The sequence below is a fragment of the Anomalospiza imberbis genome, chromosome 5 (assembly GCF_031753505.1).
Source record: "Anomalospiza imberbis isolate Cuckoo-Finch-1a 21T00152 chromosome 5, ASM3175350v1, whole genome shotgun sequence".
NCBI classification, from domain to species: domain Eukaryota; kingdom Metazoa; phylum Chordata; class Aves; order Passeriformes; family Viduidae; genus Anomalospiza; species Anomalospiza imberbis.
In genome coordinates, this window is record NC_089685.1 from 49,582,460 (window position 1) to 49,609,166 (window position 26,707).

General features: G+C 42.2%; 1 protein-coding gene across 2 annotated transcripts; it reads left to right on the plus strand.

Moving 5' to 3' along the window:
* The first annotated feature begins 499 nt into the window (after positions 1 to 499).
* SULT4A1 (sulfotransferase family 4A member 1) lies at positions 500 to 26,112 on the plus strand. Of its 2 annotated transcripts, XR_010999245.1 has the most exons (8): positions 500 to 786; positions 16,813 to 16,943; positions 18,358 to 18,438; positions 18,543 to 18,669; positions 20,676 to 20,770; positions 22,173 to 22,311; positions 23,881 to 24,010; positions 25,624 to 25,762. XR_010999245.1 is itself a non-coding variant. In XM_068190594.1 (7 exons), the coding sequence occupies exons 1-7, from the start codon at positions 618 to 620 to the stop codon at positions 25,734 to 25,736; spliced, it is 855 nt and encodes a 284-aa protein (XP_068046695.1). In that variant the 5' UTR covers positions 500 to 617; the 3' UTR covers positions 25,737 to 26,112. The 2 variants fall into 2 exon arrangements, 1 of the variants encoding a protein (XP_068046695.1); XM_068190594.1 differs by lacking the exon at positions 23,881 to 24,010 and having other exon boundaries at positions 25,624 to 26,112.
* The last annotated feature ends 595 nt before the right edge of the window (positions 26,113 to 26,707 follow it).

Sequence of the window (26,707 nt, forward strand, 5' to 3'; positions counted from 1 at the left end):
CTTGGTCACTTGTCTTTGTCACTTTGTCTTACATGGCCCCGCCATGGATCATGCCTGATCTCGGTGCAAGGGCGGGAAAGAGCCCCCGGTTCACTTGGCGGCTGCGGCTCATCCCTCTCCCCTGCACTCCCCAGCCTCCCACCTGCCCTCTCCGAGGCCTTGGCGCTGCCACAGCGCCCGCACCGCCGCGGGCTGGCTGGAAACGGGGATGGCGGCAGGTCCTGCCTCCACCCCCGCTGCCTCCGCCGCCACCGTGTCCGGAGAAGAGTGGGGAGTCGAGGGGGGAGGTGGAGCCGGCAGGGTGTGTGTGTGTGTGTGTGTGTGTGTGTCTGTGTCTGTGTGTCTGTCCGTCCGTCCCTGCATCCCTCCCCTCCCCTGCCGGCCGCGGCTGTCCCGCAATGACATCACCGTGCGCGGAGCCCCCGCCCGCCGTGCGTGGGGCTGTGCCGGGGGCCGGGGCTGCCGCGCCCGCCGCTCGCCCGCCCTTTCCCTTCCCTCCCCTCCCCTCCCCTTCCCTTCCTCCCTCCACACCTCCATCCCTCCCTCCCTCCCTCCCTGCCGCCGGAGCGCCCGCGGCCCGCGCACCTCGGCCTCCCCCGCGGCCCGCAGGGAAGAGGATGGCGGAGAGCGAGGCCGAGACGCCCAGCACGCCCTGCGAGTTCGAGAGCAAGTACTTCGAGTACAATGGGGTGCGGCTGCCGCCCTTCTGCCGCGGGAAGATGGAGGAGATCGCCAATTTCCCGGTGAGGGACAGCGACGTCTGGATCGTCACCTATCCCAAATCAGGTAGGCGGGCGGGCCGGGGCTGCCGCGGCTTGTGGGGCGCCTCCTCCTCCTCCTCCTCCTCCTCCTCCTCCTCCTCCTCCTCCTCCTCCTCTCCCCGCTCACCGGGCGGCCGGGATCGGGAGCGGGGGCTGGAGGTGACCCGGCGGCCCCCGCGGGATGTGGGGCGAGGCCTGAGCCCGTCGTCCCCGGGCGGGTGTGCCCGGGGATGGTGGCCCTGTATCCAAGGATGGTACCCTGTATCCAGGGATGGGGCCCTGGGGCCGGGGATGGTGCAGTGCCCTGTGACCAAGGATGGTACCCTGTGTCCAGGGATGGCGTCCTGTATTCGGGGATGGAGCTTTGAGGCCGGGGATGGTGCAGTGCCCTGTGTCCAAGGATGGTACCCTGTATCCAGGGATGGTGTCCTGGATTCAGAGATGGTGTCCTGTATCCGGGGATGGTGTCCGAGGATGGTGCCCTGTGGCCAGGTGTGGTGCTCTGCTCCCGGCAGCCCCCGCAGCTCTGCAGAGTTGAGAGCCTGTTCCGGGCACGGAGGGGGTTCGGGGGCCCTGCGGGGGACCCACGGAGGGTGGGTACACGCGGGCGCCCAGCGCTGCCCGGTGACCCCGCCTCGGTGATCCCGAACCGCCGGAGTATGACGGTGCTGCTCCGGGCAAGGGAAATCTCGCTCAGCAAAGATGTCGAACGGGGAAGGGCTGTGGCATCGCTGCGAGTGTCTGCTGTGGTGCACAGGTTCGGTGTCTGCTCCACAGCCTTCCCTCCGTGCTGCACTCCCGAGGCGGCTGCCCAGATCCTTCTGGGAGAACATGTGCTCCACGTACGTTCTTGCTGCACTCTGAATCACAGAAGGGCCTCCCGTTCGCAGTACAAGTGAATGTTTGGTCCAGTAAATGCATCCCTTGGCTGCTGCACACCGTTTGGGTGTCTGCTTGTAATGCCATATTTCTTGATTTTTTTATCCTCTCCGTTTCCAAGCAAAAATATTTAAAGAGAATTACCATGGATGTAGTGCTGCCTGCAAAAAGATAGACAATATGGGAGCTTTGTACCCCACCTGATAAAATCAGATAAACTCTTTTGTGAGTGCATTCCCAAATGACTTTTTTCCTGACAATGAGATGATCCCTTTCTATGAAATCCAAAGTCCACTGGAGATAACAAATGTCAGCTCTGTAAAAGCCCTTGTAAAACCATGTTTCAGTATTGTAGGTTTCTGACTTACTTCACTGTTTGTTGTGTGAATGGCTAATGCTTTTCAATTTCCTGGTGTGCTGCTTCAAGCACGCACATTTCCATGATGTGGCATCTATTATGTTTTTATCATTTCTCAAGCAGTTTCACAGTTTCAAGCATTTGACTGTAATTTTTTTTGGTATTTTGTTACTAACTATGTTCTTAAAGACTGGCAAGAGCTTGATAGATAACACATTAGATAAGAGAAAATATGTAGATGGATGGCACTCAAAATACTAGTATTGGAGCAGACAACTACATTTAAATTGTTCTTTTAAACTGTCTTCTTCAAGATTTATACGTGCATGCAGCACCAACACACTTAAATTCTTTGTGGTTTGAGATTTCAGTTTTGAGAATCTGAGGTAACAATGTTTCTGTGTTAGAATTGCACCCCAATTTCATAGTGGTGTCTTGTTAAATATCCTCAGCCAATCTCAACCAGCCACAATATCATTAATAGCTGGCAGTAGCTTAGTTGTGATGGCTAGAGTTGGCTGTGGAAAGCCAGCTTGCATAATTCTATTTAATTTGCTGGTTTGTGCATAGAGCAACATAATATCAGATATTTTGGGGCCCCAGTGACAGGGAACTAGACACTTAGAAAATGGATGTGCTGCAAGAGGATTTACTGGCAGTCACTGGGAGAAGATGGATGAGAAATGGGGCACCGAAACTGAAGGTGCATTATTGTGTGGATGAGTTGGAGGAGCAGCCTTAACATCAAAATAGGATTTTATTTGCCAGGAAAGAGAATAGTTGGGTGGTGAGTAATCTGATGTCCTTGTTGAGAGAATGGGCAATAATAGCATCTTCAAGCTCCACCTTTCTGTAGCCCAAAGTTTACCAAGACGCTTGGAAGCTTGTTTTGTCAGCTGCTCCTCTGTGGCTCACAGCTGATTTAGGGCTTCAGAAGGGCTGCTGGCCAGGGACAGGCATGGCAGCAGAAACTGGGCTTCCCTAGGATGGTTTCCACTGTTTTAGCCAAGGTCATGTAGAAAGTCTACAGCAAAGCCAGGAATTAAATCCAGAAGCCCATTACCCAAACTACAACTTCATCTTGCTGCTTCTCAATAATGTTGACGAAGATTTTTCTGTTTACTGGACCTAATCAGAATTTTTATGATGTTACTCTAATGAAAAATGTAGGTTCACAAAACAGATTTTGTGCACAAAATGTAATTATATGAGGCGAAATGGTTTGGCTTGTTCTGGTAATATTTAGAGGTAGAACATGTCTGGGACACACTTATCTAGTTTCTGTGAATAAATTGTATTTGAGCAATACTTCAAGAAAGAAAAATGCACCAATGTCAAATAGGTCCAACAGAAAACTTTTTTTGTGTTCCTAAGGAGAGCAGCTTTGTTCAGTGTAGCAGCAGATCTCCATCTGCTCAAATTGTGGAAAATACCAAAAAAAGTCTGTTTGCTGGATGTGTGAGAGGCCAGAGCCTGTGGCTGCAAGCAGAAGGCTCCAGCAGTAGCTGTTGACCATATGGTGGCTTATTTGGCAAAGAAAATCCACAAGTGGCCAGGACTGCTTCAGCTGTCCCAGGGACTGGTGAAGTGGTCTGGAAGCCATTTGGAAGACACAATACACTGCAGGAATAGACAATGCAGCTCCAAACAGGTGAAATGGAGGTGGTGCTTGGAAATAGTTACAGTTATTGGTAAATTGGGAGTGACCCAGGAAGAAGCTGTTCCAATAATGGTAGAAAATCAAATGTACCAGTGGCCTTACTGGCAGTAATGTAATAAGCCTAATGGAAAGTGACTCTGCTTTAATGTGATTTCCACTGATGGATGGCTGAATAATTATATTCCTTATATCTTTAATTATTCTTAACACCTGTGCCCAATCAATGGTAACAGCTTTTGGGAGCTTCTAGACTATGAGAAACTTTATGCCTAAAACCCAGAGACTCAGCTATATGGATGTGTGTCTATGCTTGTGCATATGGGAGTACTGTAATTATAGAAAATCTTTTTTATCATGATACATAATTTAAAATCAGGTGTGTTACTGAAGAAATGAAGTCAAAAGTTTCATCTTCCACATAATTTTGTAGTGTAGAGCAGGCAGGCTGAGTGGGACACACAGATTTGCAGGAAGAAATGTAAACCAGAATGCCATTCTCTGTAGTGTTAAATGACTGGAGCTCACACCACGGGTGAGATACAGATGCACTGTTTATAGGGAGCACTGTGCCTCTGCCACAACTGGAGCTGAACACTCTCATCCTGTAGATTTCCTGTGCCCTACTTGAAAATTAAAATTCTCGTCTGTGAACTTAAGCTACAGAATAAACTTTTCCATGGTATTCCTTCAGTCACCGTGCTGAGAGCCAGGTTAGCTGTTTGCCAACATCAGTGATTTCAGTGGAATTAAATCAGTCCCTAAAGTGTAGTGTTTAGTTCAGGTTCACTCAATGTTTTATTGTGTCTTACAGTGTCACCCTGACTGGACGTGATCTGTCCATGTGCTTACTCAGAAGTGGAGCACAGCAGCTGCCTTCATACCATCTCGTGTGTGTTCTAAATGGATGTGTACTTTGCATTCTTGAGTCAAAACCCACAAGTTCATGCCTTTTGTGAAACTGGTAATTTGAGAAAGCGAGCTGTTTACATTAATAATGAAGCTCTCTCTCCCATGGTGATAGTTTTGCCAAATAAGTTTTTGGAGTTCTGTGTGGAAAAATGTCAATTGTCAAGCAAATACCAGCTTCAAGTCCAGCCGGTTCATGATAGCTTGGATTTGGTGCCAGACAACAGGTCAAAAGAGCAAGTGTTAGCTATGGCCTTACCTGTCTGGGGGTGTCTTTCTATAGATTCTCGATTTCCCTTGTAGCACTGGATTTTTGTAGCTACCCTTTGGCTGCTAGGGAATATGATGGCTCTAGACCTTTGCCTTAATGAAATGCCAGCAGTGAGTTTGTGGGTCATTCCAAGGACAGCTTTCATGTGTGTGTATTTACTGAGTTCTCCTCTTTGGAATTCTTTCACACTCACCTCTGGTGTTATGTGAAATGAACCAGGGAAAGTCAGTTTGAGTTGTCCATTTTGTAATTTGAGAGGTTCTGTGTGTACAGGCCATGCCTCTGGCAGTGCATTGTGTGCACGGGGGGTTCTCTGTTCTCCTCCTGTTCTGTGTGCCTCTCCCACTGTGTGCACACCTCTTTTATCCTCCTATTTCTAGCACTCCTGAGTCGTAACACTCCCTCCTGCTGGGTCACCAGGATGTGCCAGTCCCTGCCCTGGCTGATGGAGGAGTTCTGTCCTTCCTCTCTCTTACAGTCTCTCTGCATTCTTCCATGGCCCATTTCCCTCATCCCATAATCCCTGTTTTGTTCTTCCCATGCGGGAACTCTGTGTGCCCCAGGGTTTTCTTCTGTTATGGGGAAAGAGTTGTTGGATGCATTGACCATTACAGCTATGACAGGGACAACCGTTAAACTGTGGGATACAGAGGGTACAATATAACCAGCAGTTCCCCTCTTTGTCTGATTCCCCAGTAAAAGTAATAGACTTCAGCTCATCAACATCTAAATACTTTTTGGTTAGACTTGGCACTCAAAAGTTGCTGCACTTAAGGCAAAGAGAGGCTTGAACCATTGAAGATGTAGACATATGTGCTTTTTCTTTGGATATGAAGTTGGTTTAAGGATTTCTTATCTTTGACCTCTTGTTTCTTCTCCTTCCAATGAACCTTAGCTGTCTGTGGGACCATGTTATAAAACAGATTGGCAAAATCTTGAGTAAAGAGATATGTTACAAAGAGAATGTACCCACTAAGTATGCCAAAATCTTGCTTTATCTTGTTCAATCCTACTTTTCATGTTTTCCACAGACTGTAAAAATCTCCTGGCAACAAGGTTGTATTTCCCGGTGACATTGGTGTTACTGTACTACACAGGAGCAGTCTTATTATTCAACACACAGAGTATTATTGCCTGACTAAGTTCCCGTGGCTGCAGATACCCAGATGGGCACAGGTCAAACACTCCTGATTTGCACAGTCATAACTGGGAGGAGAATCAGGCTGAAGGGTTGCCCAAGGATGTTCCTGAGCTGTGGGAGGCTTGGCTGGGAGCTATCAGAGGGACGGGTGGCAGCTGCGGTGGATTGCAGAGGTTTCCCTCCTAATGGCAGGTCTGAGTGGCCTTTGTAGCAAAGGCTCCTCAGGGGACACCAGCATCCACATGTGTTAAATTAATTGCCTTAATTTCCAGTGTTCTCATATGGAACTTCTCCCAGCAGTTTTGTTGGCATTATTTTAAACAACAGCTTTGTAGTTGCAAAAGAGCAGGATTCTGCAGTGCTGGATTTATAGTGCTATAACCTCTGCAGAATTTTGTTGCCTTGGGCTTAAACCATTTTCATTTAGAGAATTAATGCAAATGTTACTGGCCCAGAGGCATGCCTCGAGAAATCATGAGGCTGGCTTAAAAATCAATTTTTTACACAAAGTACATTTGGGATTCTTTTTCTTTCACCTCTGGTTTTTGAAGCAATATTATGCTCTGTGACATGAAATGATGAGAAACCTTTGTTAGTTTCATGAATCTGGATGAACGAGTTGATATCTTTAAAATCAGAATAGAGCATGTAACTGTTTCTCTCTGACAGTAACATCACAGTTACTTGGTTTCTTTAAGCAATGTATAAAGCTCAGATATTGTTCTGTTTTAATGACAGATGAATGTGCATCAATTCCCATACCAGCTGGCCAGAATGAATGGAATTCTTTTTCAAACAGGAAGGGAAGAGCAAACTGCATTGTGTGACAGAGATATACTTTGTGAGCTGTCTCTTTAGGGACTGATGGACAGGGTCTATATTTGAATCTTTGATAGAACATGAAATCAAATCTGTTTGATTTCATGTTCTTGATGACTCAAATCATGTTCTTTTCACCACTGAGAAGAGTAAATACTCCCTACAGCCTAAACTCACTCCACTGAGGACCATTCAGGTGCAGAAAGTGACTCCTGTACATTAATATTTCTGGGGATTAAAGCCACTGGGTTCCTGTGCTTTGAAAGTCCTTCTGAAATGGGTGTATCTTTTTATTCATATATAGCTCAAAATACCTTCAGGTATTGACTCACTCTTAAATGCTGCTAGGCAAAGAAATTATAAATAAAACCATCAAAAAATAAGTAATTGAAGACAATGTTAAGTTTGCCACTGATACATTTGACTTGATTTCAATGTGAGTAGAATTGAGTAGGTCCTTGTATGTCTCAAACTTGAAATAAGAGCAAAGAAAAAAAGATCTGTGGTTAAGGGAAACTCCTTTTATTATCTAGATAGCAATGTTTCTCTCATGACCCTTTTATCATACCAGTGAAGAGATGTTATAGAGGGAGAACAAATGGTTCAGAAGATGAAGAATTCTCCAGTTATCTAATAGGTTTTGCTGGATCTTTTGCAAATGTAGCATAATTACTTCCCTGCTGTTAAGTAGTGCAACACTCAACTTGCTTTTTTTTTTTTGATAAACCTGCATAGGGAAAAAAAAAGGTTTTACCCTGGGTAAAAAGTGTATTCTGAAATCATTATTGATTGTATTAAATTATAATGACCCCAAAGACTAAAGAATTAGAAAATTATGTAGATCAGCCAAACCCACCAGCCAGTCATTCTCATTTCATGTGAATGTTCATTTGTCACAGTAAAGATATTAATGAAGCAAAATGCTTATTTTTTTATTCTTATTATGCAGTCTTATTAAATGAAGGGTTTTCTCTTGTTGGGTACAGTAGGGACTCATACACCCCATGCTGACGGGGAGGAACTACCCCCTGGTTTGTCCCAGAAATGCTGCTTTAGAAGTGATGGAAGCATTGGGACACTAGGTATGCAATGTGACTTTGTGGCTGCAGATTCTGTGACCTGGGATAAATCATATAATCTTCTTGTCTATATTTTCCACTAGATTTGTTTCTTCTCTACCAGAATTTTTCATATATAATGGCAAGCAGTTCTCATGGGCAAACAGATGTCACCTACCATATATATTTTTTCCTATCAGGGAGTTGTGCAGAGCCAGAAGGTCCCCCCTGAGCCTCCTTTTCTCCAGGCTGAGCCCCCCCAGCTCCCTCAGCCCCTCCTGGTGCTCCAGCCTCTTCCCCAGCTCCGTTCCATTCTCTGGACACGCTCCAGCCCCTCCATGTCTTTCTTGTCCTGAGGTTCCCAGCAGTGCCCCAGGATCTGAGGTGTGGCCCCAGCAGTGCCAGCACAGGGGACAGTCACTGCCCTGGCCCTGCTGCCACCCCATGGCTGGCACAGCCCAGGTGCCATTGGCCTCCTATGGATGCAAGGCCATGAGAAACACAGCTTAACCATGCAGTTCAAAGCCTGTGCACTGCTGGTCAGGATTGCCAAAGTAGCACAGAGCAGCTGCAGGCATTGCTGAAGCTGGACTGCTCACTGCATGCAGAGCTGAAATGCACATTAGTAATGATCAATGTCAGTGCTTATTTTGGGTCACCAGTGCTTTCTGTCAGAAAAAGTGCCTTCCCTTCAACCATTTTGCTGCAACACTGTAAACCCTGTTGCCTGAAAGGGAAAAATCTTTTAACAGTATTAAAATGGTAAGATAAAAAAGCAGGTCTTTATTGGAAGCTTCCAGGTTCCCTCATGGTTATGGGTACACCCAGCATCAGATTTCCACAATTTTTATAAGTTCACAAATGATCATATTTAACAAATATTGTCCAATTAGAAGAGCAGTTGGTTAGGTAGTTTTCCCCCAGGTTCTGCCCCGTTAGATTTGGTCTAGGGGCTTCTTTGCCCCATTTCTTGTTGTGTTTTCTCAGATTCTGTTGGAACACAAAATGTCCTTGAAGGTTCTCTACTTGAAAACCAGTCTTTCAGGAATGTGTTAGAAGATTAGCTTATTACTCTAAAATCTAAGAGAAAGGGTAGGAAAAATACCAGGAGCTATATAACCATGCATTATCAGTCCACAAATCTATGAATATATGAAAAATGTAAAAAAAGCTAAAATCTTTAGGCATCAAACCCATGATGATATTGGTTGGCTGATCCCCTTTTATACTCCCAAACAGATTTCTTTCCATTTCTGAGTCTGAAGAGCAGCAATGGAAAGGGCTGTAGCTGGCTTAAAACTGCAGTCCAGCTCAATGAGGGGGGACATAGGTATCTTGAGAAGAATGGTTTTGTTTAGTGCGGCTATGACTTGATTGAGATTCTGTGTGGGAAAAAATGCTTTACTCCCTGACCTTAGACAAGCAATAGCTGACTGGACAAGTTGTGGTTTGTTTTTTTTTTTTTTTTTAATGTATAATCTGTACCTGCAGCTGTTTCACATTATATTATTGCTGTGCTGCACTCCTGAAACTTGACCACCTAATATGTCCAATGCACATTAATGTGTAGGCAGGTTTTGCCTAACAATTTACCTGGAAGAGATTAAAGCTGAGGCAGAGAATTGCCTTTTGAGTGGTGACAGACATCTTCTGACATTATTATGTGGGGAGAGGAGTATGTTCACAGCCAAGGGTATGAGATCTACCTGAACATGAGTGCCTAATAGGGGTGCCCTGTTGTTTCCTGATTTCTGGTCCTATCTCAGTTAGCAGAGCTTGCTGTGAAACTCTGCATTTACCCACAGACCATATTATGACTGTAGAACAGAACACAGAGTGATAGAGTTGTCCTAGAAATCAATGGAGCTAAGGGTAACTCTGCAGCTCTTTTTGATGCAATGAAGTCCTTGAGCATGATTTTAAAACCCAATGACTTGTCATCACAGCTAAGTTCTTTCCTGCATTGTTGTCCTTGGTACAGTGTGTAAAAACAAAGGGAAATTAGGCACAGTGGGAAGACTTTCAGCTGGAGATTGTGAGCTCCTGCTGGGGTAATGTATTATGCAATTTAGGCATGTTTTTTGATATGGGCTCTAAAAAGATGGGAGAATGGAGCTGCCAGAGGATGCATGCAGGAGGGCAGGCTACAACTGAGGTAACAACTTATTGTGCTGGGTTGGCTTTAGACCTGGTCAGCCTTGAATAGATGTGGAAAGGGAGAGAAGAAATGTCATTCTGTCAGAGCAAGCAGGCTTATCTGTTATTTCTATGTTCCTGCATGTTGTATGTTATGTTTTTTTTGGTTTAGCCAGATAGATGTTGTGCTCTCTTTTACCATGGGAGCATGCTTGGTTGGTGATTAGAAACTGGAAGAAAAATTAACCCTAGGATATGGGCAGATATCTGCTTTTAAAGGTGCCTGTGCTGCAGCAGGATTGTTAGTGCCCTTAGCCTGCTGTTCATCATTCCTGGTAGAAAAATAACCCACAGAGTGTTTTGTGTGGATGCATTCTGGTTTGTCCCACGCAAAATTTGCTACAGGACTTGATGCCAAAAGTAGAAACTCCTTCAGCTGATTTGGCAGATCTAATTTTAAGTGAATTGGAGCAATTTGTGTGAATTTACTCCATTAGTGTTGACACCTGGTGCAAGACAGGATGAGCATCCAGATATGGACATCCCAGCTAAAGCTTCAAGAGAGGAGTAAAACCATTTTCCCTTTGAATATCTGATACCAAGAGGTGTCTGTAACCAGCCAGTAGCTGCTGTCTCTGAAGGACCTGTGACAAAATCCAGGACACCTGGATATGATGAAGTCACGGATGTCGAGACAAGCTTGAAGGCACAAATCCTGGCTCTTCAATCAGAAGGCAAATTAAGGCAAACTTTTGGCCTGTTGACGTCTTTAACAATAGATCTATGGACCTGACTCAGAGTTCTTAGAGCTGTTAGGATGCTACTTACCCAGCCCTTGCTGCAGAGCACGTGAGGGTGTTGTGGATTATTAACAAGGATAGAAAAGAAAGGCTTTTTGCCTCAGCTCTCCTCAGCAAGAGACTTCTGCCAGCAAGAGACAGATGAATCTCTTCTTCAGGGAATCTATCTCTGCAGGTGTGGGTTTGGCTGTGCCACAGATCTCCCAGAGAACATCCTGGTGTGTTTTATTTACTAGTGTTGCTCCAGTTTTAGGACCCAGCATGCTCCAAAGGAGAGGTTTTTCTCCAGGCTGCTGTTTGGTGTGGGCACCCTCGCTGTGGGGAGGAGGGCTGCCCCAGCTGTCAGTGCCAGGTCCCAGACACTCTGTGGTCGATGTGCACTTCTCATCCTGTCCTCTATTGAGTAGTTAGTGAGCTAATGTAAGGGAGAATCACGACTCAGACCACTATTAAAAAAATAGTACTAATGCATTAGCCAAATATAGCTCTGCTTTGTAACCAGTTCATTAAAGCAGTGCTTTAGGGTACTGTATTGGACATAATAGCAATAATTCTGTGGATAATATGTGTGTGTAAACAGTTCAGTGACAGCACTTTACCAAACAGAAAGTATGTTTTCCTCCTAAATAGAATAGGGTTTTCACAGTGTGCTGTTTATAGCCTCTGGCAAAACATACTCAAAACACAACTGAGAATTAATGGACCCATGTCTGCAGAATTTAGCCCGTTGGTTTTGGTTTAAAAGCTGGTAGTTGCAAGCAGAAAAATAAATGGATTAGGAAGTCTAAATCTAATACTGTGCTTACTGAATGCTGCTGGAAATTGTGTATTTAACTTCTTAAAAATCCAGTCTTACTTGAGTTTTCATCTTTACTCTTAGAAGGTCTGAATTCAGGTTCCTTGTGTCCCACAGACTCCCTTGACGGGTCACTATTGACTATGTGGCACTTAGGCCATATAAGGGGGGGCATTAGTCTTAAAGGATGAATATTCAGTCCTTTCTGAAAATTGGGCCCTCTGATAAATGTTTAATTGGTCAGTCAAAAAAAAAAATAGTGTGGCAATATAACATCACAATTTCAGTCTTTATTCTGAATACCCAGTCTAATTTAGGAAAACAGAAGAATTAGAAAATATGGTATCAAGGTATATAAATTATTTTTATTTTTAAAACCACAGTTGTTAATGAAAACCTCTATTCATAAGCCAGGTGGAATTTGAATGATTAGGAGAACTACAGCATACAGACCCCAAGGGAAGATGCTTTAATGTTTTGGAAATGGTTTTTTTTTTTCTTCTACTGTAAAAAATCTGATTTTTCTCTCCAGTATTGTAGGGTGAGGATGAATCTGTCATACCGACCTGCAGATTTACACTGCAATTGGCCAAGGGGAATGAGCTTGCAGGCAATTAGAACAACGGTGTGAGGCTCTGCTGTACAGCACTTGCAGACCAGTCTGGCAGCTTTGGCAGCCCTCACTTTTAATGAGCACTTGCATCTACCAATGCTATAAAGAAGTTATGAGTCATAATGGATCTGCTGCACTGGATTAGCCAAAATTTGGTCAAGCATTGGCAGATCCAACAAAGTACAGCTAATTGGGGTTGCTAGATTACTAGCATTAGTATTTCTCTATTTTAATTTTCCACGTCGTTTCCATACAAAGAGCAAATAAAGGGAATATACCAAGGCCTTTGCATCCTTGAGCTGCAGGTTTGTCCTGTCTTAGCTGATAAGAGAGGAGAAACTGAAAGAAATTACCTTAGAAACCACATAGAGAAGGGAAATTTCACCTGAAATCTTACGGATTTATATTTGCCACTTCCATTGAGCACATCTGTGATGTCTGGTGATTTCACAGGAGTGCCAGTGGCCAGAAAGAGTTAAGAGAAGCCAGAGAACATCTGCACTAGAGAATATTTCTCCCTTCCACAGAGACTAAATCTGACATTGGAAGACATCTAACACACAGAAGGCAGAAGCAGCAGCTGTGGTGTTTCCACGTCGTGTCTGTCTCGCTGTGCTGCCTGGTTGCTGCTGCAGCAGCTCCTGAGGAGCAGAGGCAAAGTGGCCCTGGTCTGACTTTGCTCTTGCTGCTGAGGCATTGACCATGGAAAGGGCACAAAGGAAGAGTTCCCAGTCACAGGGACTGCTGGGGCGTGGTGGGATTTTTAATGAGTCCTAATTCCTGTGCATCATTAGGTAGCCCAGGGAAGCACAGTGCATCCCCACCAGCACGCTCCTGTTATGCAGGGTAGAAATCCAGGCTCACAGGTAATTTAAAAAGTTCTCCTAAAGACACCTGCAGATTCTGGCAGGCAGTAGCTTCTCACAGCTGTTTCCGACCCCCTCTCTTTCCAGATACTGTGTGGTAAACTGGAACACTCTGTTCTCCTGAGGTGTTTTTGGACATAGCAGAGGAGCTTGTCAGGAAGAGCATTACTCAGGTACTTTACACTTAAGTTCCTCAGATGCTGACTGCCTCCGTTTTAGCTGGAATTGGATAAGTGCTCATGAATTCCATGTCTGTTTTGGCAATATGACCTTAGAGGTAGCAGAGTGAGCAGTCTTTCTCCTGAATGAAATGCTGCAGATGAAAGAAGAAAGGATAGAATTGCTGGGAACTTATTAATGTGGCATTTGGTGCCTCATGTCCAAAGGCTGGCATTTAATCCTGTTTTTCAGTGATTGTCCTATTGTGTTTATCCTTCTGTACCATCCCAAGTGAGGTGTGCATGTACCTGTACAGGTGTTCAGCAGCACAGGGAGGAAGCAGTGAAGATACTGGGGACACACAACATCCATTGCCTCGGCAGGGTCAGAAATCTAGGGAGTACAGAGAGAGGCTCTGCACACTTTTAGTTTATTTTTTTTTTTATTTAGCTTGCCTCACCTTTTTCTTCCGTCCAGCAGGTATCATAATTTTCCTTTTTCTTAGAAAGTCTCTGTGACATTTAGATCTGACCAGGTTTTGTGATAGATTGGGGTTGCTGGTGTTATTCACATAATCTCCTTTGATAATCTCACTTTCAGGAATTTACTCTACCTTCCATCCATTAAATGCTGGTTCTTGCATCACTAAGTCAGCTGGGTCAAATGGCAGATTTCTGTATGTGTTACACACAGATGAGGATGCAGCAGAAGACTCACATCCTATCATACTATGGCATTTTAATAAATTCTGCTAGCCCAGGTCTAAACTTGGGCTCTTCATCTTGTGGATAGGTACAGTATCCCACTTTATTTGGCTTTTCAGCCAGCTGGTGTTCCCAAGGTTGAAGATGTTGCCTTAGCAGCCAGGTCTGAAATTTGGGCTGCCTGCTGTTATGTCAAATCATCCTTCCTAAACCAAAAGAACATTAAGCTCTGATACATTTAATTTGAGTTGGTTTTAGTCCTAGTAGAGATGTGAGAAAGTCATATCTGTCTAATTATTCATATAAAAGTTTTTAGGGTTTTTTGTTTTGGTGTTTTGTTTTTTTTTTTTTTTTTTTTTTTTTTACTTAAGCATGTGATGTTTTAATTTGTTCTTTTAAACAGGAAACCAGGTCAATGATAAAATTTTTACATGGAGCTTTTGGAATATGTGTGTGTGTGGTAAATAATAATTGATTAAGGGTGACATGATAAAAAAAAATCACTGTTCCCTCAAAAGTTAATTCCCTAGTTTTCATTCGCATTAAGACCCTGAAATTCCAAAGCACAGTAACTTGAGTGCTAATGTGAGAAAAAATTAGGCTAAAAAAAAATTCAGAGAAAAAACACAGTTACTGACAAAAGAGAAAACTAGCACAAAGTTCATGGCTGAGGGAAATTGAGATCAGTGATCCTACTGCAGGTGTAGGGAGGAGAAATTCCAGCTACTGGATAGTCCCAGCATTTATCTTTCAGCGTGTCACTGGTTTTGGTGGAAACACTTTTAGATGGAGACTTTTGAGTCTCCATCTAAACTCCCACTTTGGATGGGAAATATGCCATTTCCCACCTCTGCAGTTCTCCATGGATTTGACACAATCAAGCCAAGTCTGGTGCACAGGCACAGGTCTGGGCAGAGCCAGGTAAGGGGTGCTCCCCATGGGGGCTGTGCTCCCTAGCCTCACTTTTAACTTTCCTGGTGGACTTTGTGGAGAGCTGGTGCTGCTCTCCCAAAGGTTCAGTGTGGTTCTGCCTCAGCCCTGCAGCCCTTCTGTATTCAGAGGCAATAGAGATGGCAGCTTTCTGCCTAGAGAGCAGCTGAGCAATGAAAAAATAGTTTATTGTGTATCCCCACAGAGTTATTTCTTTTCCTTTCAGGGAAACAGGGCTGCTGTGATAGCATTTCTCTTTGCAGGTGGAATTGGAAATACTGAAATAAATTATGGAGAACCAGGATGTTTCCGGTGAGAATAAATATTTAATGAGAACAAGGGTTGTGCTCATTCAGAGTCACAAGGACTGATACTAAAGTACTGCATGAATGTTAATTTTAATGCATAAAATATATGCTTGAACTTAAAAATGCAGCGTGAACAGCCTTTGGGGGCAGGCAAGTGTGTATTAAGTGTGTGACAGCTGTCTCTGTGGGTGATGATAATATAAAAGTGTCTTCTTTTTTTTTTTTTTTTTTTTTCCCTGTCCCAAACCTTTTTAATTTACCCATCAATCAGTACGGGAACAGTGGAATTTTGAAGTGCTTGCTATCCAAGACAATTCTTGGAGGTGTGGGTTCTTTCACATTGTATCCAGGCTGTGTTCACTCCAACCATTGGCTTCACTTAACTGTTTCTGTCTCAGATTAAAAAATAACCAGAATAAAGATACAGTAGGTTTGTTTGGTTGGTTGGTTGGGGTTTTTTTTTTGTGTTGGACCAATGTACAGGATTGGTACAAAGGTGCCTGTTTGTGTGTGCTGTCTTGTTAGTTAACATGAATTAACTAGTGACTGTTACAAGTGACTTGCAAACTCACAGATTATTTCCAAGTTCAAATTGTCATGATCCCAGAGTTTACAGCTCATTATTCCAAGGACTGGGATGCAGGAGCAGGCTTGGGCTTTGTAACCAGCTTTGGAACCATTACTTGCTCCTTTAGGCAACACGAGAGAGTGGATAAATCCTGGTCTCATTTCCCTTACTGCTCCCAATAAATAATTAATAATGGGTTAAATAATGGGTCTGTCTTTTGCAGTTTCCAGGGTGTCCCACACCCTTGGGACTTTTTGTCTAAACTGTGGGGTCCCACCTCTGGCTCGCTGTGATCTCTCCCCATTCTGTTCCTCCATCTCATCAAGAGCCTTTCTCTTCATAACCCTCTGTCAAATAGCTCTGTTTTGAGGGTTCCCTACCTGCCTGAAGGTAAAGTCATTTTGAAGTGGTTTTCCTGTCCAAAGGTCTAATTGAAGTACCTATTAATTTTCCAAAGTGCAGTCACTGGCCATGATATCTAATGGTTGCTTTGTAAATGTCCTCAGAGTGGGGAGAGATGCATAATTGAGGCTTCTAAAGCTTGTGACTGACTCACTGTGCATGGATGTGCTTGGGGCTTTATCCACTCCATAACCTGGAGGCATAAATAGACTCCCAAATCATTGCATCACAGGGGCCCTGCCTGCAATTTAGAATAAAGGTCTCTCAGCACAGCCACTAATGCATTTTGTGAACTTGGATGACCTCTGTTCACTTCATTTTTTTAGTTTCTAAAATGGAAATAGTAGTGTTTTGCCAAGGAAACATTTACAGAGGTAAAACCTTTTGTTAAATGCTTTGCAATTCACCGGTTAAGTGATCTGGAGAAAGAAGTGTATTTAAATTGTTACTGAAGAAAAAAAATCTTAGGTCTTTTGCATGAAAGATCTGCATGTATTTGAAATAAAACCAAGACAGCTGCCATACTACATTAAAACAGTAGTAATAGACTTAGCTCACAGCAGACTGTTGAGGACAAAAGTTGCCATTATTTCCCTGTTTAAGTCTCCCTTCATATGGCTGTGTTTAGATAAGAACTCTAATACAGTCTGTTCTCTCTCATTGTTTGGTTTGTGCAGGCACAGGCTTGCTGCAGGAAGTGGTGTATCTAGTGAGTCAGGGAGCTGATCCAGATGAGATTGGACTAATGAATATAGATGAGCAACTTCCAGTCCTAGAGTACCCTCAGCCCGGTCTGGACATCATCAAGGTACAATTTATTGCAAAGGAAGTCTTCCAGCATTTGGGTGTCTTTATTCTCAATTCCATGTTTATCACTTCATTTCATCCTGTGTTCTTCTCGTCAGTGGACTTGTCCAGAATGTTGCAATGATTCAGAGTGTTAACAGCTTATTTTAAATGGCTTTAATTAAGCTTCATTGTGTTCTGTTTAATACTTTAAATTTGTTTCCGTGTCCTAAATATCGTGGCAGTGGGTTTTCTGAATCAAGGTTCCAGGTCTTTTTTGCTTATGTAAATAAGAGCTGGCCAAATGAGGCAAATTTGCTTTGATTCCTTCCCAGAAATTGTGAAAGAGTAACCAAAAATGCAGATATCCATGCATCTGTATTCCCACTGCTCCGAATTTACACATCTCAATCTTTAGATCCACAGATCCTGGCTCTCTACAGACACTGTAGGGTGTAGTTTGAGGGGTCTGGAATATCCTGCATGAAATTCCACCCTATTAAGAGTCCCTTGAAATCGAGCTGCATGGCACATGAGTGTGATCTTGTCCTTGCTGCAACCAATTCTGACTGAAGCACGTCTTGGAATTACTAGGAAAACTATACAGGGCCATCCAGTAACAGCTGCAGTGCTGCTTGGGCTGAGCAAGCTGAGGCTGGCAGGGATAGAATTAAGCTGCTTGTGGTCAATGACAACTGCAGCCTCAGCCTACTTTAGGCTGAGAGTATTTAGAGGTCAGAGATTGCTCTTCTTTTTCATCTGTGATGCCTAATCCAGCGAGACCTCGGTGCTACCCTGCTGCAAAAAAGTGGTGGCAGTAGTAAGAGGTTTAGTTTGAGATTACACGTTCTTATCTATGCCATATGCTAGAAGCTTGATTCAATATGGATTTATGCCATTTTTAATAGCAGATCATGATTCGTGTCATGAGACAATTTTGTATCAAATTACAGAAAAAATATTGTTTGAAAGTTCTTCACACACTCAAAAACTTTTGGGCCTAATTCTGAGGATAAAATAAAATGCAAGGGTAAAATCTGGAAGAAGTTAGGGGTCATGTTTTCAGAGCTTCTGGTATTTTTCAAGGATTTTTAGTGGAGGCATCACTGGAAATAAAGTGAGTTTGATATTAAGAACCTTCAATGGTGATAGTCTCTTTCTGAGAAGGTCCTGCAAATGGACCTACTTTGAAAACAGAAGGGATTACACCCCAATATGACAAAACCCCCAACATATTATCCAAACTTTTGATATTTAAAAACCAGATGTAACCCCCTGACCTGATTTTGAGTCCCAAACTCCTGTTAATTTTAGGAAGTTAATTTGTGAATGGAAGTCAGTGTAGCAGAGGGCCTCAAGTGTGACAGTTCAGGCCAGCTCAGGATGTGCCCTGAAGTAGTGCTTTATAAGAAACAATTCTCTCTGCTTTATTTTAGGAGCTGACATCCCCTCGCCTCATCAAAAGCCACCTGCCCTACCGGTTTTTGCCTTCGGACCTCCACAATGGCAACTCAAAGGTGAAAATGAGCTCGTGTTTGTTTTAACTCTGCTGGTTGCAGTTGTGTGAGTGCTTTGGGATGAGGAAAAAGCTTTCAACAAGATGATTTTCCCCCCATCACAGGTAATATACATGGCTCGAAACCCCAAAGACCTGGTGGTGTCTTATTACCAGTTCCACCGCTCCCTAAGGACCATGAGCTACAGAGGAACGTTTCAGGAGTTCTGCAGAAGGTTTATGAATGACAAGTGTAAGGAGCTGTTCTCTCTGCACACATTTATTTTCATCTCTGCGTTCCTTCTGCAAGTACAGAAGTGAACTGGATAAAGGTGCATTTGTTTTGCATATACAGCAAGGAGGTTGCTGTGGATAGTGCTGCGGGGATTGAGATTTGTCCATGCAAACTAGGAGCCGTGCTTTTTGTAAATATTTGCTTTACAGTATTTGACCCCCTGGGTACAGGAGTTTTCCACCTGAAGTGGAGCAAAACTCTGGTGTACTCCTCTGAAATTCAGTTTGCAGGCTGCCAGGTACCTCCTAAAAAGGGGTAAATACTCCCAACGTCATTTGATTTCAGTTATGCCTCACTATCAGCTACTTCTCAGGAGTGTTTCTGGTCCTCAGGTTTGGGGTTATTTTCCTGGTAATTCCTTTAATATTTAAATTTCAGCCAAAACCTCAAGGTTCATACCTTGGCAGTTAACACAAAATGTTCTAGTTTGCATGGGCCTTATCTGGAGTGCACCAGTGAGCTCGAGTGAGACCCCATGAGAAGGCAGCTGCAGGCTGCTGCTGCCTGAAAAATGCAGCTCTGTGAGGAGACCACAATAACCAAGGGATTGCCACACTCTCTAGCTAAGGAAGAGAAAAATTCCTGCTGCCTTTTATTTCTCTGCAATATCTCCTCTGATACCTTAATGTGACACTAAGAATTCACCAGGTACCTTGAGCTCTGAGAGCAGGGTCTCCTCTAGATCCAGAGCAGCAAACCTGGAGTTTAGGGGAGCTGATGCTGAAGGAGCTGTGTAATACCAAAGGGAAAAAAAAAGTAAAGCCTACCAATGGAGGTTATTTAACAGGCCTTAAAAAACCTTTGCTGCTCCTTATCCTGCAAGCTTGAGCAGGATTAATGCTCTCCTCCCATTCCAGCCCACCTTCAGTTTTCCATTTGCGTTCCCTGGGAATGGAATGTTTGCCTGTAGCCCCTGATCAGGAACTTCTAGACCAGAGAGATAAGAAAGACACATTAGAAGGTCTTCTAAGATAGAAAGGTTGGGCTTTCTTTTTCATGGATGTATCCCAAGAGTTATTTGTCTCTTTATCTTGTAGCAGCCACCTGACTTTATCACGACTTTCCAGAGCCAATAAAACATCACAGCATGTTCCATGCTGCTGTAAATATTTACCTTACAGTATTATTTGCCATATTTGCATTATTACAGTATTATTTGCCATAACTGTACAAATGGGAGGTTGGTAATGCACAGGAAATTTAGCATTCAGCTGCATGTTTACATCTCAGCAGAATCCTGGCAACTTGAACTTGTCCAATGGACAAAGAGACCAGTTTCATAGGAAAACAATTTTATTCAACTGACCAATTTTCAATTTTCATAAAGGCACTGAGATTCCATTTTTGTTATTCCCATTACATAAGAAATGGATGCATGAAGGTGATACATCAGTGTTCCAGTTACCAGAATGAAACAATTCTTTTTCAAAGAGAAGAGGTGGCTTCAAAATACAAACCTAAGAAGTTTGTTTTATAGTTTTTCTATAGCTGCTTTGCCAAAAAGATAAAATTGACCAAAAATAAAAAATGGGGAAGAATTGAAAAACTCCTTATTTGCCTAACTCCTACCTTTATTACGTGAAGCACTTTGTGAGAATTAGTCACTGGTAACAGAGAAAAATGCAGAATGCATTTCTCATGGGGTTGCCTTCTAATACTGGCAACAAAAGAGATTCTTGAGGTTGTATATACCATGTACCAGTGGCTGAACCTGTGGTAGAGACACATAGATTGACTGAAATCAGTGCAAATGTGGACTTAATCAGAGAACTGGAAAACAAATGAGTAAAGTCTTGGGGGCAGGCTTAGGTCTCCCATTACATGGGTCAAAATGAGACACTGCTCTCCTGGGGCTATGAATCACTCCAGTTATTTCATTTTTCTTTTTTATTTTTTTCCTTTTTGAATACAGCTTAATAACCAAAGTGTTCATTTTCCTCATGCCAATCATAATGTTTTTACAGTAGGATATGGTTCGTGGTTTGAACATGTGCAAGAGTTTTGGGAACACCACATGGATGCCAATGTACTTTTTCTCAAGTATGAAGATATGCATAAGGTAGGTTAGATGTAGCAAAATGGTGTTTTTATCACATCTAGCACCCTAGTTTTTAAAATACATAAAGCAAAAAATTCTTATGTCCATATTTGGGCTCCCTAATGCTTGATACCATTTTTAAAGCACTGGCTTTAAAAATTCGGTAGCTTCTATGGACTTTAGGCATTTTCATATCCATATTAATTTACTGGGGAGTCTGCCTGCATGTATAGGCACTGAACTACTTGCAGAGAAGGCAGTGATGTGAAATTCTTCAGAACTTGCTATACTCAGCCCTGGGCATTCATTTAAAAGCAATGTCTTGCTCTATGTGCTGTATCAATGAGGAAAAAAATATATAATCACTATTTTGTCTTTTGTATTTGGCATTTATTGGAATTATTTGCTTGTTTTTACTGGTTTCTGTGAAACAAATCTGAAAACAATGAGGGAATGATCATGTAGCAAAAGGTAGATATAATTATTGAGTATTTATGCTGGCTAATAAATCCACTTAAATCAGAAATCTAGTGGAAATACTATGTATTTCTTATTGCAGTAATATCTTTTTGACAGCTAATGAAAATACTTCAGAATGTTTATTTGACTGGAAAACTAATGCAAACATAGGAAAAACCCAGCTCCTGTTTCTAAACCTGTAAGAAGAGGAAATCAGAACAAGACTCAATAAAGCTAGGTAAATGATAATTCCAGCTTTACTGAGCCTTCTGATGGAGTGGCATTCTAAAAGAAGGTGTAATACAATCAGAGTAAATGAAGTTTAGTGTAAATCATTTCAATTCCATGGTTTTGAGTAATTAATGTATTCCTAGCTGTGCTCACCAGCTGGTGGCATTACAGCATCCTTCTGTTTCCTAATAAATATTACTGTTTTGTCCTTGCAACTCATACTGAGGAACCCTGGAATTCTGGAGATATAAATTAATGGTGTTCTCACAGGCCACCTCCCTAGATCCTTCCCATCTACATGAATGCAGTCCCAGAAGCTGATAAAGGAACAAGGGCTCTCCTAACATTTTTAGTCATTTATTTGACTAAGGTCAAAATCAAAGTAACTTTTAAATCCTCTGAAATGCACTAGTATTCCAAAGGGATCAGTTAAGGGTGGGGTGTTCCCTGAAGTGGGGAGCATCACAACTACTTTTCAGTTGTTCCCTGTTCCAGCATCTGAAGGTTACATGGCCATGCTTTCTGCCAGCCTGTCTTACTCTAATTACTCAGAATGTGTTTCTTTTCAGCAAATTGCAATGGGGCAAAACTTCAAGGCAGTGGTGTTTCTACAACTTCTGCACTTGTATTTTTCACACTCACCGGGATATAACTTGCTTTGCAATATTTAAGCTCATTAAAATGTGATTTTAATTACTGTGAAATAACCCAGGTTTTAAACACTGTCTTGCAGGACCTAGCGACAATGGTTGAGCAGCTGGTGAGGTTCTTAGGAGTTTCTTATGACAAAGCACAGTTGGAATCCATGGTGGAACACTGCCATCAACTCATTGATCAGTGCTGTAATGCAGAGGCTCTTCCTGTTGGCAGGGGTATGTTTAAAACCCACAGCAAAACTCTTCTTGGAGAAGTTGCAAGTAACCCCCCAGGGTGTGTTAGATGTTGTCAAAATATTATTGCCATGTAAAGGATGGGAGGGAGCTGACTGTTGGTGCAATTTGAGGGTTGGGTTTTTTGCAGTCAGTTTAGGTAGAAGTGACTGAAAATGATGGAAGAATCCAAGATGAACAGGGTAATGTCAAACCACTCCATCAGAGAGTCTTTGTCTCACTTCGATGGATTCAGCTCTTTGTGCTGAGAACTCTGCGCTGCTCCTTCTGACCTCTGGCATGCCAAAGCCCACACCATGTCACATAGTTTATCCTGGCCTGAGCCCTGGGGTTTAAGTAGATTAGGTTTTCTAGAATAGCAGATATTTCTCATTTGGAAGGCATAAAATTACAAGGAACCAAAGCTTCCCTTATAAGCTTTTTACTTTCATTTCCTGCCTCAGCTGTTCAAAATGTGTTTATCTTCCAGATGATTATTCTAGTGAGATTCTTTCTCTAGGAACCTGAAGGTGCCATGTGATCTGTTGATACATCTGTCCTTTGATAAGAAATCAAGTCCTTTCAGTTGCTTTGAGAAGCATAAGGGTGAACTTAGGCCCCTTTAAATTATTTTCTGTGGGCTGCTCTACATAACTTTTAAAAATGAAGGAACCAGGTCAAGATGGTCAGTTCCTATGTTGCCCCTACTTATGCCTTATCCAAACATAAAATCACTTCATACACTAATTTAATCCAGTTCTATGTGGACCTTTCCCTTGTTTTCCACCCATAAGAGTGGTAGCACTTTATGATACAACATCACACATGAAGCACATGTTTATCATCACCACAAAGTTTCTCAGAGGAGTAGATTTTCAGGTTATTGTCCCTTACTCAGGGATTATGACAGGAATACTTTGGTCTTATATTTCTGTGTGTAGGAGCCCTTTCCATTCTACCACTTTCAGCCAGCCTTCATGTGATCTGCAAATTATACCAGGTGCAATTTTTATAATTATTTTCAAATCTCTGATGAAAATGCCAAATATTACCAATCCCTCTTGACTACCAATTCTGTGTTATCTGGTTATTTATTCAGTTATCACACATTTGGTTGGGACATCCCAAAGTCCTTGGATAAAGTGCTCATGTGGATGCAAGGCTTTGCAAACAGCAGGGTCGTGTTCTCCTTGTTGGCCCACACATAGTCTCTTTTTTCTACTGTCTACAAATGTTTCAGAAAGAAGCCTTCATGTTGTAATAGAGTAGGAAGGGAGCTACAGCAGTTAATGTGATACTTTGTCATTTGTTCACTGTGTGCTTTTTGGTATAAATATCCTTATTTTGAATTTATTTTCTTTGCTGTCTTTGGCTTTTAAAATATTTTGTTACTCCAGAATGTAGCTTCATTAGCAGTGCTTTGTTCCTTCTCTGTTTGTTTCTGTTACAAAGAATGGTGGCAATGACATGACAGCTGATTGTAATTTGTTTCAAATATTTTAATTTGTCATTAGTTACATTTACTTTATTATTTTGCTTTATTTTAGTTCTTCATATTTTTTTTTCTTTTAGCACATTGATCTTTACTCTGAAGATAACCCTGAACTGCTGTGAAAGCAGAACAATGATTAGATATGTTACTTGTATTTGACTCTTATCACATCATAATTTACGCAGTTGCATGATTCAAATCATAAACCAGGTGGGTGACTTTTTGACAAGCTATCAATTGATATGGTAAAAAAGAAAATAAATGTACAAATAATCCACTGTGTATGTATGTCATTTGTAAAACTTGTCATTTGTCCATATGTGTTTTTAGGGAGATTCAGAAATAAAAGGATTTTTTTTTTACTGAGCAGAGGAAGAAAATACTCATTATTGAAGGGGAAATACAGGGTTTTGTGTTTCATGCTGTACTTTTTGCTGTTATAGTTGCCAGAGCAAGATTTAAGTTAGTATCAGATGTTCTGATTGTAAGCATTTTCTTAATTTATTTTTTTTTAATGCATGAGAAATTTGGTGAAAACAATAAATAGCATTTTCAGTGTCAGGTTATTCTGGTCTTTGGATGTCTTTGGATCCTGAAAAGAACCAGGACCCTTTTATACTTTCAGGAATTATACAAAAGCCCTGATTTCATAAAATGGCCCTTTATACACATGCTATGCCATCAGATTAATAAGTAATATGTAGATGTTTCAGACAGTTTTGTCTTCGGTCTCAATTATAAAGTTTCTGCATAAAAGCAATGGTAATTGAATTAAATGGGTATTCTTCTTATGCATCAAATGCATAATTAAGCTCCCTGCATGTAGCTTTGTTCTTGCTGTTATGATTAAACTCTGGTAGCACAGTCCCAATTCTCCTTTCATTTATTCCAGTTGAACAAGTCTGGATTTTGTCTTTATCTCCAGCATAAATGAGAAGAGAATTGGGCCTCTCAGTCTGGTTATTCCGTGGGGCTTATTCAGCCACAAGTAACCCTGGCTGACTTTGAATTAAATATATTTTGGGCTGCATTGAAACACTTGTTAAGGGGGCTGCTGTCTTTGGCTGGTAGGTTCAGCAGGGTCACCAAGTTATGTTATGTTATTGGTTGGGTTCCATAGATTAATTCATATGAGGAAGGTGTTCAGTGTCCATATTGCATCCGCCAAATCTTCCTATTTCTTGCGTTCAAAATTAAAATAGTGGCACAACTTGAGTATATGGCACTTGTTCTCTTTCAGAGATGGAAACTCATATTTAACGAACAAATCTCTCCATGTTGAGAAATGGAAATTCATCTGTTGGACTTATCTCTAGACACAAAATAATAGAAATTAGCAATGAAAATCTTACACTCCAATAGTCAGTTTTATACCTCACATTCTCTGTACCTTTTGGATAGTTCTCTAAGCAGCAGGTGCTGGAGGCACGGTGATTTTGAAATGTGTTGTTAGCTGTTGGAATTATTAAATAGCCATAACTTGCACTGAAAGAAGAAATCCACGTTTAAGTGAACACCCAACCCAAAATCTGTGTTTATTTCTGGTTACGGCCAGAGTAAAGTGTCAGACAAATCTGAATTCCTCCCGTGTAACACTGGGCTGGTGCAGCTGAAGACGTGTTTTATTTGGAGGCTCTGCAAGGGTAGTGCCAGAGTGACTGGGTGAGACAATGAACAGCTTTAGGTCTCATTAAGCTTTCAGAGAAAGCCCAGACTGATCAGAATCTCGCAGCTGGTACTTGGTGCCCAGCACAATTGGACTGTAGATATTTGGTGTCCTGTTACATCTGCTCTCTGACTTGTGTTCTTTCTCTGTGTTTCAGGACGAGTTGGGCTATGGAAAGACATCTTCACTGTTTCAATGAATGAGAAATTTGATTTAGTTTATAAACAGAAGATGGGAAAATGTGACCTCACATTCGATTTTTATTTATAAAAAAATGCATGCATATGAAATCCAGATATAGCTAGAAGTGCTTTATGCATTCATTTATTACCTGCTGGACAAACTACTGTAGTTATTATGTGTAATAAGATTTAAAGAAAGAAAAACAATCTAAGTAAACCATATCAGATGCAATTATCTTTGATCCTGAACAGCTGTTTATCTTCTAGTATTTAAGTCCTTTGTCCACAGCAAGAACTTCCCAGAGAAAACTAGAACATTCAGCTGTTACAGAATGTATTATATACGTATAAGGTATGTATCATATATGCAACTAGAATGTACACTTTTTCAGCCCCACATTGATTATTTAATGTGTTTTACAAAAACTTGTCAGTAGAACCTAAATAAACATCTGTAAACCAAATAAAAATTTATTTCTGAGGGAAACAAGTAACAGGCCAAAACAGTATGCTAGAATGATCTCAGGGGTTAATCGTCACATTTATTTTTATAGCAGGTATAACCAAGTATAAATAAATCCCATTCCAAAATAGGAACTGATCCAAGTGGGGTTCACATTAGGTTCTGCACACCCTTATCTGTGTGATTTGAGCAGGCTCGGTGCACTGGCACACTCTGGGAGACAGGGTTTGTTCTGATTTACAGCTGTGATTGTCAGCCTGATCCCAAACCCCACCCATGCCTTTATGGACACAGCTCAGAGCTGGCTTCCTGATGGAGGCAGTTCAGCTCCTTGCCCAGGGACAGCAGATCTTAGAAGATTCTTAAGCCCTCAGCTCTAGGGCACTCCCTCAAAATGGGGCTTAAAAGCCAGGAATCTGGTGCAGGGACTTCGCTGAGGAATCAGTCGCCAACCTATGTCACTTTGCTGTGTGAATTTCTCTCTTTAGGGACAGCCCCAGAAGTTAAGGTGCTGGAAAAACTCCAGTTCCACTAAAAGTTGAGGGCATTTAGCACTGTTTATGGGTTGCTCTCCTGGACTCCAGCAGACCTAAGGG